This window comes from Rhinopithecus bieti, unplaced genomic scaffold (genome assembly GCF_001698545.2).
Source record: "Rhinopithecus bieti isolate Rb0 unplaced genomic scaffold, ASM169854v2 scaffold_4640, whole genome shotgun sequence".
Taxonomy (NCBI): domain Eukaryota; kingdom Metazoa; phylum Chordata; class Mammalia; order Primates; family Cercopithecidae; genus Rhinopithecus; species Rhinopithecus bieti.
Genome location: NW_016804643.1, coordinates 1,534,210 through 1,547,487, shown reverse-complemented (window position 1 = coordinate 1,547,487; position 13,278 = coordinate 1,534,210). Strand labels below are relative to the sequence as shown.

The 13,278-nt window shown below is 36.3% G+C and overlaps 1 protein-coding gene across 2 annotated transcripts in view; it reads right to left on the bottom strand.

Moving 5' to 3' along the window:
• The window catches only part of ZPLD1 (zona pellucida like domain containing 1), a 272,321-nt gene that overhangs the window by 29,639 nt on the left and 229,404 nt on the right, over window positions 1-13,278 (bottom strand). For both annotated transcript variants that reach the window (XM_017869531.1, XM_017869532.1), the window contains one exon: window positions 11,622-11,735. In XM_017869531.1, coding sequence (XP_017725020.1) covers window positions 11,622-11,727 — 106 coding nt within the window. In that variant the 5' untranslated portion in view covers window positions 11,728-11,735. The remainder of the gene's footprint in view (window positions 1-11,621; window positions 11,736-13,278) is intronic.

The following is a 13,278-nucleotide window of genomic DNA, read 5'->3' as shown; positions in this document are numbered from 1 at the left end:
CCACCTACCCCAAAGCTTTGCCTAAGTAACTCCTACTCATTCTTCAGGTTTCAAATTTTATTTACCCAAATACTTGACCTGATCCCAAGTCTAAGGTATGCCACTCTGTTTTATGCTGTTGTATTGCCTTAGAGTCGTATATGTATTTGTATATTTTTCTTAATAAACTGTAAGTCCCAGAGGCAGGAAAGGTTTTATATTAACCAATGTACTCCAGTGAGTAATTAGCTAATTAATCATATAAGGTACTGGAGCAACAGAGTGCACGAGGATTCAAAACATAGTGGCCATATTCCCAAGCACAGGAGTCCTCTCTTATCTTCTAGGGATACATTCCAGAACTCCCAGTGGGTGCCTGAAACCACAGATTATAATGAACCTTATATATAGTATGTTCTTTCCTATACATACATACCTATGATAAAGTTGGTTTTATAAATTAGGCACAGTAAGAAATTAACAATAATACTAATAATTATTATGAGTAAAGTATTATTAAGTAAAATCAGGATTACTTGCACACAGCAAAGCAACGCTGAGACAGTGAATCTGATAACCAAGATGGCTCCTAAGTGACTAGTACGTAGGTAGCAAATGTACCATGGATAAGCTGGACAAAGGAATGACTCACATCCTGGGCAGGATGGAGCTGAATAGCGTGAGATTTGTTTACACTACTCATAAGGGCACACAATTTAAAATGTATGAATTGCTTATTCATGGAATTTTCCACTTAATATTTTCTGAACACAGTTGACTGCAGTTAACTGAAACTATGGAAAATGAAACTGCAGATAAAGGGAACTCCTGTATATTACGGTCCATTAGAGGAGACAGACACATTTGCGTGACAGAAAGATGGACAGAAAGATCACGTGGAGAGCTATGGAGTAGCATAGAATACCAGCATTGCCCAGACCAGCTGGTTAGGAATGGCCTCCTGGAGAAGATGGCATTAGCTCAGTCTTTAAGTATCAGTAGGAGTTAGCTCAATAGAGGAGTGAAAATTTTATAACACAGAGGGGACAAATGTGAATAAGGAAATATGCTCAGGCCACCTGAGAATCAGGTAGTTCCCATCCATTTGTAATTAAAATGCAAAGGAGGAAATAGCAGGCAATGAGGACATGTGTTAGGCACAGGTGAGATCACAGGGAACCTTTACATATAAAACGGCCTAAGATACCATCTACCTGAATGTCAAATCAAATCCTCAGCTATGAGAGAGTTCACTACAAATTCACTTTCTGCTTGGTGAAATGGAACAAGTATCATTGCACTTCTTGATATACCATAAATATACCAAAGTGAATACTTATTCATGAATATATCACGAAAAGAGAAGTATCATTCTTCTTAACATAAACCAACTAAAGACCAGTTTCCTCAGCTCTGTTTAAGGGTATTAATTAATGCTTAGAGTATCTGAACAAATGGCAAATGATTGCTGTGACCAGACGTAGTGCTTTTCTCTGTTTTCTGCTTTATAACCAATTTGTAACTCCTGCAATGAAACTGAATTTGCTACAAGCTTATCCCACTTTAAGATATGATGACACACTAAAGGCTTTTTGCAGTGTAAGAAAAGAGATCTGTCCAAGTCTTTCCTAACCCAGCTTTCTAAGGACTTTTCACTATTGTTCAGAGAAACACATTCTTTTCCTGGTTGTAGGTACTAAAGACATCCATTCAGCACAACTCTACCATTTGTGAGGCTTTGAGGAAGAAAAAAGAAAGATACCTCAAGTTGCCAAAGGGCAATTTCTGCCAAAAGGAGAGAGAGTTTTTTCAGAGTTACTGAATAACAGTTGCTCTCTTGCTCTCAACAGCTACATTTTTTAAGCCTTTTACTGTCCAATCCCCGGGCTGAATTATGATGTTCAAGACTACTAAACAACCTAATGAGTAGATATCTTTAGGGGCTTGATTTTTAATGTTTTATGTTTAAAGATACTAAGTATGTCAAATGGCAGGCCTGCAGACAGAGTTTATGTGCAGTTACATTGCCAAAACAGCAATGTTTTTTCCCCTGATATTAATCAAGCTAAGCTTTTCATAGAAATTAACAAGAATTGAATATTCAATTGAACAGGGTAAAAATAGTGTTCTGTACTCTGTCATCCATCTACCGGGCAATGGTTTTATCTATCTCAGATTTTCTAAAATTTTGCAAATTTTAAACATCCTGTCACATTGTCAGCCATGTATCTCTCCGTGTATAAAATGTGTCCTGATTTGAGGTTCATAGAATGTGATTACCATATAAATGGAAGTCAAGAAAGTACGGATCCAGTTCTATATACATGAATAAGAATTCATTCAACTTCTTTATCCCCAATAAAGTTCTATTCCTGGAACATTTAATTACACCTTTTCTTTTACACACAATTACTGAAAATATATTTGCATTGTATTATTTACATATCTAATAATACATCTAACTTTGATCTTGCTTTAAAAATTCTATACTCAATTTGCTTAAATCTAACAGCATTCAATTGAGGCTAACGGTGAGGCTTTTGATAGACTGCATCATTTTCAGATCATCTCAATATTGTTGGAGCCTTCATTTCCCTTCACTAGCATCAGAATGCTTAATATTTTCCAGTTATTTTACAGAATAATGAGTACAGATTGATACAATTATTCAAATAATTTGCACATATATATTCTGCAATACAAAGATGGCAACACTCCAAAATTTGGCTGTAGGCTGGTACTCAGTACTGTAGTGCAGTGACTCAAGATGTTCCCTCATCATTGATCTGTAAAAGTAAACATCTGTATGAAAAGAAATTCTGGAGGTCAGTGTATAGTGTAAAAGAAAAAAGATGGGGAGGCCGGGCACGGTGGCTCATGCCTGTAATCCCAGCACTTAGGGAGGCCAAGATGGGTGGATCATGAGGTCAAGAGATCGAGACCATCCTGGCCAACATGGTGAAACCCCATCTCTACTAAAAATACAAAAATTAGCCGGGTGTGACCGTGCATGCCTGTAATCCCAGCTACTTGGGAGGCTGAGGCACAAGAATGGTTTGAACCCACGAGGTAGAGGTTGCAGTGAGCCGAGATCACACCACTGTACTGCAGCCTGGTGACAGTTAGACTCTGCCTCAAAGGAAAAAAAAAAAAAAAAAGATGGGATGCAGAAGAATCAAACATGAAAAATCGGTGCCATCAATTTTCCACTAGTCTAGAGGCAATTGATTTTATTTATTTTCAAGATCTAAACTACATGCCACTTCATATCAGCAACGTGTTTCAGGAAAGGATTTATTGTGTACATATCACGTGCCAGTCTCTGTGCTAGACTTTGAGAAAACAACATTAACAAACGACCCCGTTTCTTCAAGGAGCTTACTGAATAAAGAAGACAGAAGAAAAGTAAACAATTACAATACAGCTTGATATTGATATACTAGAGATTTGTAAACAACATTATAAACAACCTTGTCTTGGTAGCAAAGAGGTGTTTGAAAGGGATTGTTAGGAATAAATAAAATAGTTCCACCTGGTTAGATTCTATAAGGAAGTGATGGGAAGATTGAATGAAGGAAAAGGGATGTCACTGATGTGTAGGTTTCTAGCTTTGGTGAGTGGGTGGCTTATGCCCTAAGATAAAAAAATTCAGGGAGAAAGATGATAAGCTCAGTTTTTGAGAGGCTGAGTTACTTAGGAGACATTCAAGCAGAAATGTACAGTAGGTAGTTCGAAATATGAGTCTAATATTTGGGGACAGAAAATAAGAAATACAAATCTGAGAATCACCATATACTCAGTATATCAATAATAAACAATAGTGATAGCTGAAATTACCAATGAGAGTATTCAGGTAAGAAGAGAAATAAACTTAAAACAGAAAAATAATTTCAAAGCTGACCTTTGATGAGCCTTTCTGTAATTTTCCCAATGGAGTGTAACCATCCTCTCATGTTCTATCCTATCTCACTTTAACTGTGGGGCTACTGTCTCCCTTACATTCTATCTGAGAGTAGATATTTACTTTTCTATTAAATTATAAACTAATAGTAGAGAGTTCTGGGTTTTCCTAGAGTGTGTCACAAATAGCAAATATTGATTAAAATACATTTATTTCAATGGTGTCTAAGTCTTTAATATCAAGTTCTAATATTTACAAACAAAATATGTGTACAGTTGATATGGGTTCATCTTGACTGTTCATCTATCTGTATTCTGCCAACTGCTTGAGATGATGCCTCTGTTTTCTGAGTGTTCAATGAACATCAAAATCCTTAATGTCTAACTTCAGATTGAGAAAAGGCAACTCATTAAATAACATAAAATTAATAGATGATTGCAAGTTGCTTGTATTTTATCTCTTTAAGTGTATTAGCCTTGGTGACTAGTTATCTTGCCTCATTAAAAACTGAATTTTTAACAGTGATAGGTTTGTTGATACCTATTACTATTAATAGCAAGCAAGTGCATGATGGCCAGCTGGGGCTAGTGTAAATACTGTGTAGTTTTGTAACAACATAAAGATAGCAGACCATCATGGGTACCATGTCCTAACCAGCACTTCTTATACTTTACTGTGCAGATGAACCACCAAAGAATCTTATAAAAATACAGATTCTGATTCAGTAGATCTGAGTTGGGGCTGAGTTTCTGCAGTTCTTACAAGCTTCCAGGTGATCCTGATGTTACAACTTTTCAGCCAATTCAGGTGCTAAGTCACAGCTTTGTATTTTGACTGGACAGAAGATCACTCATAGGTGGATTTCGCCTGGCGAGTTTAAGCCTCCTTCCAAATATCCATTTGTCTGATTTACATGCTTACAAGAGAGAAAAGTTTGGTTGTAAAAGGGACAGGAGGGAGAGAGACAAGAATCATGAAGGGGCTAGAACTGAGTCTGACTCCCTTTCTTGTCTGAAGAGCTGACTGGTTTTGAATCTCGATGAAAGAAGGCTCATAAAATGCTCTGTGAGGCTGAGTCTAAGTAAGCCTTCTTTAGTGCCCCAGTGGCAATGTGTGAAACAAAACTGGGAACAGAATCAGCCTCTTCTCTTACCCCCATCTCTGTCTCATTCTGTAAACCACAGCAGTTTAATACCTGGAGGAAGCAAAGCAGCCCACATCAAAAGGCAGCTATGCCAAGTGGGGCAGTGTTTCCATAAAAAGCATTTCTGGCAGTGGTGGTGCCTGTAGCACTGTGGTCAAGGAGTCCAGACCAAAGAACCTAAATGGACCTTTCCGGGCATGTGTGACATACTGTCTTGGGGAATCGGAAGCAACTGAAGCAACTGGAGAGGATGGGGGTAGAGTGGCTAGTCTGCAGTGAGCAGGCAGGAGGCTCTGTACAGTTCAGATGTGGAGATTCCTGTGAATATCATCACATTAGTATTGATGCACTGGTTTGTATGTACTTAAAAGTAGTATTGGTTTAAAACTGATAGTATAAACAGCAATCTGTTCAATATAGTGGGAGGAACCTTTCCTGTATGCTGCAGAGTACTTTGTGGCATGGTAGAAAATCTCACCTGAAAATAATTTACATTCTTGGCTCCAATAAATATTCCAATACTAATTTATACCATCTTTGTAGACCATAATAATAATTTATATATCAGTTCTGCTTTTATCTCTAAAATGACAGTGGTGATATTTGGTACTACACGGGCTTACAAATTGCCTAGAGAACAGATGCTACATATGTTGTTTTAGCTCATTTTTGAAAGTTAAGATTTGCTCTTACCAAGTTTTTATATAAGATTGAGGTTTTGGTGCTAAAAGAGCTAGAAGTCCTAAAGGGGTATTGATATTTCATCTACACGAAATACCAACAGCTGATGAAGAACTTAAAGTGGATTCAAGTTTCCTCTGTATATTGAACAGGTTTTGTGCCACCTCAGTTTTTCATCACAACATCTGTTTCTCGTTAGCAAATGCAAGCTGTTGTTTCCAGTGCTGCAGGAAATTCATATGCAGTCTGAGGCAAACTTTGCAGACTTATAATCACACTTGCTGCTCCACATTCTTTGGAACCAGAAAAGTTTGGTCATCTTTTTTCAGGCAGAAAAAAAAAAAGCAAATGGGTTTTATTTATAAAAACAGAAAAAGTGAAAATTTGTGCAATAAAGAAAGCTGTTATTAAAACATGGGAGAATATGGACCTTGAATCACTCATTGAACTTGCTGATTGCTGTCTTCTCCACTGCACTTCATCATTGTAAATTAACCAGAACGTGGTCAGCAATAGCTGCCTGGATCTGTTCTTCTGCCTCATCTGGTGTAGTAATTGCAGCCACAGGTGCAAAGTGGAAAGCAGGCATCCTCTTGACAACTTGGAGACCAAAGAACTATCAGTAAGTAGGAATAAAGGAGAACTGGCCTTTCCTTTCTACACAGAGGACCAGAATATATTCCCTGGGATAATTATTCCACTAGCCTCTCTTACTTTGTCTTTGGGCACAGAACAATGCCATGGTTAAGCAAAGCCTACCACAAAATTAGACAGTTCATTTTACTGAACTCACTCATGAATTCTATTGATTAAATCATTGATTCTCAATTTTACCTCCTGTGGAACACTTGTGTTCATTGAATATTAAAATATTAAAAATATTACCGATAAAAAGATTTCCTTAGTCAAGCAGGTCTTGAAAAGACTAAACAAATTCCCCTAACACATGACTTTTCAGATCCTTAAACATGGTAATTTCAATTGAGAATCTCCATACATACATCATTTTTAAAACTTACTATTCAAATTTCATTTTTAGACATCATTGTTTGATGGAAAGAATCCTAGTTTTGTATCTCTATTAATTTGCAGATTTGCAATATTTAACAAATTTATATCCTCAGTTTTCCTACTGTAAAGGGAGGATTTAAAAAGATTTTAAAAATTTGTTGTAAGAAATGAAAGAATTCTGTGAGGTGCCTGGTACTCAAAACATGGAACTTATTGCTTGTTTCCTTATTAGTATTATTTACAACATAATATCAAATCACATGGTATGAAACACTGACTCATACTCAGTTTCCCATGACTACTTAGATCACCATAAGACAGTGTCAAGCCATAAAGTTTATTTTGCTATAAGCCCATTTTTCTCCTTGGATCTGCCTTTATCATTGAAGATTTCTTTAGAGGCCAGAAAGTTTAGTCTAATCCTCATGCACTTCCAAAGAAAGGGCTGGCTTCAGAAAATACACACCAATCACAAAGGCCAAGTACATTCATCTGTATGTTTTACTTTAACCAAATAAAGTAGTTGAGTTTTATTCTAGAATCATCACAACTGTAATTTTAGTGGTTCATGAGTCTGCTTTTTGCTGTAAGCTTGGATAACCAAGGGTTAACTACCTCTAAAAATTAAATGGCATTTCTTTAAATTTAAATGAATTAGACCACGATGCATCTCTTGGTCCCAGGATAAATGCCATGGAAATTAAAGAAAATAGTTCTAATGTCATGAAACAGCAAAGGTCAGATAGGGTGAGATGATTACTCTCATCATTATTAACATTGCTTTGCATTTAGATAGCCCCTTTCCTTTGCCAGACTCATTCTCATTCCATCCCATTGCTTAGGCTCTGAGCAGCTTGCAGAGCTCCTGATGACATCAAGGGTGATCGTGATGTGGAAGAGATACTGAGAGTCAAGAAGGCAGTAAGCAATTAATCTTTAGGCTTTATTTGCTCACTCTGATCTTCTTTTTGCAAACAACCTCCAAAAAAAATGGGTTAAATAAAACCCATCTAAATATAAAGTCTCTTCTGGGACTTCAGCATTATTTGGATTTTATTAACATTTGTTTTATTAAAATACAAATTTAATGTTTTTTAAATACAAATTTTAAAATTATAACTGTGTGTGTGTGTGTGTGTATGTGTGTGTGTGTGTGTGTGTGTATGTGTGTTTATGGGTGTATGTGCTTATGAATGTACGTACAGAAAGTTTGGGTGTTTGTTACCTAAGCCAGATAATACCTAAAGTGCTATTATGTGTAAGAAAAAATACAAACACAAAACACAAATATAATCGAAAATAGAGGAAGAGACTTCTCCCTCCCTTTTTCTGAGAGCATTTACTTTAGAAAACTTATAATTAGAAGTACTTTCTCCTCTCTTTGAAGTGTGTATTAATCCTTTTGAAAACTAGATAGGATTCTTGTAAGCTTTATGACCCAGGAATGTCTTTCTCAAGGATCTGAGAGCCATCTCTTTGAAATGTAAACATCAAGGGAGATGGTAGCCTTATGTCCCAGTTTCTGCGCTGGGGAAGGGAGCCGAATTTTGATGTGAGCCTTGCTCCAAATTGCAAAACTCCCTCCTGTCGTAAAGATATGAGAAGTTAATTTTTCCTCTGGATGAAACAAATCAGCTAACACAGATGGTCACCCTACTTACCAGATAAAGAGAGGATTCATATGCGTCACAAACGGTCCTGTCAAGTCCTCTTACTTGAGGACTAGTTATTGTCCATATTGAAAACATATGTAATGAACTGTCTCTGCCTGGCTATATAAAATGGCAAGGTTTCTTTCTGTTTTTGTAATCTCTTACTGATTACCTGTGATGTGCATCACATTCTGGTTTAATGCTTATTTAATGATAAAAGTGTTTTTATGTCTCTACTACCCAGGCAGAGAGTATTTCTAGGTTGGGAGAAGATTTTGTTTTTAGTTATATTTCCCCAACAAATAATTGTGCTTTTCATTGGAATAATTGACTCAAGAAAATGATAGAATACACTATCAGTTGTTCTTAACCATAAATGTACATTAGATTCATCTGCAGGGTTTAAGCTACAGATTTCCAAGACCACATTCAGAGATTCTAACGTCACTTATTTGAGGTGAAACTGGTTGAGTCCCCACTTTAAACAACTAACCCATATGATTTTGATGCAGGTGGTCGGTAGATGCCATTGTACACAGATTTTTTAACATGATTTTTAAAACTTCACCATATGATAAATACTTCTTTTTCCTGTCCTAGTCATTTCATGGCTCTTTAACATGTCTTATTAACCTTTACAAGTATATAATTACCACACCAGTCAGATCTTCTCTGCTGAGCAATCTTTCTATTACTTGGCCTTCTTATCCATCCATAACAGGGTCATGGCTTGACCACCCTTCCCAGGCCTCCAGTGACTCTGATGACAGGGAGTCACCGCCTCCCACTACACTGAGGGAGTGAACACAATTAGCATCTCTCACCTTCTCCAACTGTGTCCTTATCTCTCCTTCTCTTTTAAATCAAACAAACAACTACTACTTTTCCAAGATTAATTCCTTCATCCGTACCATTGATCACTTCGGTATTTTCTTTTCTCATTTCAACAATTATTCTTTATTAGTATTTCCATTTTTTGAATACTCTCCCTTTAATCATGTATGCTCAGGCCTCTATAGTCCCAGGAATTGATTTCAACTCCTGCCTTAGGTTGCTCGTTTCTTTTGTTTCAATTCCTAGCTCAGGTTGCTCGTTTCTTTCTTTCTTTCTTTTTTTTTTTTTTTTTTTTTCAACCACAAAAGTTATCTAAATAGCAGTCTATTTTCATACTTTATATTTTCCTGCTCTCTACTCATGGCTTATCCACTGCACAGGGAATCAACTCTCATACAGCCATCTTCAGTTTTGATCTCTCTTCTCAGACCCAGCTCCACATTTCCTACTACTGAACAGAAAGAAACTGCCACTACATATTCTAAAAATGCCTCAAGCCCATTATTTCCAAACTCGAACTTCCTTTCTAAAACATGCAAGTGTCCTATGTTTTTGTCTGTTAACAACATTATCATCCAGTTGTTCCAGTTAAAAACATCCTCTAATCTTCTCTCACCTCCCAAATCAATTCAATTCTCCTTTTCTGCTGAGTCTACCACAAAAATATCTCTTAATAACTGTCCCCTTGTAGTGCTTCCACTGCCTTCAGGATATTTCTCTCTGTCTCTTGTCTATCCTAACTTGATTCTATCTTGCACACTTCTCCTAATGTCTCTTCCTAAAACAAAATGTGACCACATCAAACCTTTAAAAGGTTATGTTTAAAAAGACTCAATGACTCAATTGCATTCAAAATTAAGAGAAAACACTTTTATTACACTACATAACACACGTTCTCACCAAAATAATTGTACTTGAATTTACTCAAACTTCTAGCTCTAATTGGTTTACAGGATAGACAGGGAAAGAGGAGCCTGTTCAGTGACACCTGAGAGTTGCAGTCGGCCAAATCCAGTGTCAGAACTCTACATGACAAATGACCAAATGGCTCAAAGAGATAAATAGCATTTTGTAAAAGCAAAGGACAGAGGACACAGTTATAAAACAAAATGAAATGAAAGATATATCAACAAATACTCTGTGTGAAGATTTTAGAGGCAACTTGGCTGAATTTAATGATATTAAGAAATTACTGTTGAGCTTATTTTATGTATACGTAAAGGATAATGATTTTTAAGTTCTTTTCCATCACATATAAACACCAAAGCATGAATAATACATTTATTTTAAATATGCTAGAGATGGGAGTGGTAAGGACAAAGATCAAACAAAATTTATAAATCTTGATAATTGATACTGCTGGATAATCAATATGAATGCTCTTTCTACTAACCTCTACTTTTATATATGTTTGAAATTTTCCATAATAACAAATGTAAATAAGCTCATTGTTGATATTGAAAGCCATTAACAACTCTGCCTTAGCATATTTTCCCCGAATTCCTTTAGTCATTCCCACCATGACCTTCATATTTTACTAACAAACCAACCACTTACATCCTACGTCTAAGTTCATGAAGACATTCAGACAATTTCTGATGTGTGCTCTGTTGTAGAAATCGCACTTTATCTATGTAACTACCTACTGATTGCTCTATGCAGGTTTGCTGTTCCACAGAATGCTCCAAACACAGGAGGACTGACAGGTTTTGAGAATGTAAACCATGGCCAGAGAGATTCCATTTGCACGGCAGACTTGGAAAAGTATGTCCGATTATCTAATCTTTATTTGGTAAATGTTGAACTGTGGTTCCATTGCTTTAGCTAATATAAAATGATGAATACTTAAGTAAAACGTTGAGTAACTTCTCATTGGGTGCAGGTTTTAGAAACCTGTGGGACATGCCCATCAATGTTGCCAAATCTCGTATTTGTCACGACGTTGATGGGCTTCTGTGAAATTCATTCTGAAGCTCACTGTGTACTTTGGTGGTAATCATCATTCCATTGAAATAGCATTTTTTTGTGTTGTACAATATTTCACAATCATTTTCTTAAGATTATTCCTAAATAAATATATGAGCATTTAAGAGCAGTTTTTTAAAGTCTGAATTAATTTATGAGAAAAAAAGATACAAATTTTGCAAATTTTGAATGAAATTAGTCTCTCCCAATTTTTTACACAATAGGCAATATTTTTCATATCTGTGAGCAGCCATTATAATAATATTAACTATGATGAACACTTTGTATGTTAATATGGATGTAAATTACAGCTCTAGAAAAATGTCTTGTCATTTGCCATTTGTTAATATCCATTTAATGTAAAGAGATAGCCCCCCGTTCTCCATATATATTTAAATGACTTGCTCTTCAAATATAATCACTCTTTCAGAGAATAGATTAGGCTTACACTTACCAGGAAATCTACTGTGGAGGTTGGCATCACAGTTGTAGCCATTGAACTGAGCAGACCCTGGAAGCACTCTAATTGTTAGAAGCAGCAGCAACCATATTTGTTCCATTGCAAAACCTGGAAAAGAGATATCTATCATGTGGACACTCCTACTTACTCCTTCACTCCTACTTACTGGAAAAACTGAGGCTGATCTCAGCTCACTGTTGGATAAGTAGTCTACATCCATGCAGCCAAAGCTCATGAAATAACTGAGGATTATCAGTAGTAAAGGCAGATATTTGGGTTATAACATTTCAATATTGTTTTCATTGTTGCCTTCTGTTGGCTAAGGGTGACAAAGCTAGATTTTCATAGTAGAAGAGCTAAAGTATAAATCATAAAGTTTACAAAAGGAAAATTCTTTATTATGCATAGGAAGAACTCAAACCAAGTATCTAGCAGATTGGAATAGCATAACTAGGCAGACTAACCAATTTGGAGATGAGTCTACATTTTTTAATGCCAACAAATATATAGTCAGAGGAATTTAAATGTTGAATACTTGATTCTAAGAGGAATCTCAATAATCTTAATGACCAAATAACAATTTGCCCTCAATAGAAAAAAATTTCCCCCAACAGAAAAATTCCAGACTACTGCCACTTTTCAAAATCAATGGTTTGTGTGTCATTTTCTTAGGAGACATAGTGATAAAGCAAAAGGAAGAACAGGGAAATACTATGTGTGTGAACGATATTGCAGTTCCTCCCACGACTGTTCCTTGGTGGGTAGTAAGGACTGATACAGACATAAGAAAACGTTGAATTCTTAGGATAAAGTAATGGAAGATGTTTTAAAACATATCAGTGTGGGTTGAACAGTTAAATAGAAATGGACTTTAATACTTAAACACCGGTCAGTCTTGCATTTAATAATTCTTTTCTTGGATGCCCATTTATTGGCCTGATAGAGTTAAAACATCTTTCAGAAATACCTAACTTATTCTCAGAGCATAGTTTGTACCCTGAAAAAAGTCTTTTGGGTTGGTGGTTTTGGTCTATGCATAAAAAGCAAAAAGAAAATAAAATTGCAAATGGTTTACTCAAATAATTTAGTGCATTTTAAAAGCTAGGGTTTTGGAGGGAAAATGGTGTTTTAGCTGTCCTTAAAGATCTGCCCTTAGATAATTAATCAAGTCTTTAGGAAAAGGAAGGAAACACATCTTGCTTTTGAATCATCATTTCACAATAACAAGTTTACAGTGAATAAGGTCACTTTGGTGAGGATGTGGGAAAGAAAGGTATGCTTACTCTTAAAAATAGACTGAAAAAAATACTAATTCAGCAGGCACTTCCTTCCTTCCTTCAGCACTATCACATAGTACTTAGGCACAGATCTAAAGACTTTGGAGAGAACAGCCATATGCCTAGTTAGTTCTGATTGCCTGTGACAGTCCATAAGCAAAAGGCTCATACCAGTGGCTGACCCAGACCCAAGGCGCTCTTGGCCATACCTGCGCCATCATTATCTAGCTCCTCAACATACTTCAAATAGAATAAGACAGTCTTGCTCTTTTGGAGTCTTTGGAAGACACTAGAAAAGAAAGAAGCCTGAATAAGCAATACACTCCACTGCACCCACATTTATTCCCTGCCCCACCACTTCCTTCTCATGATGG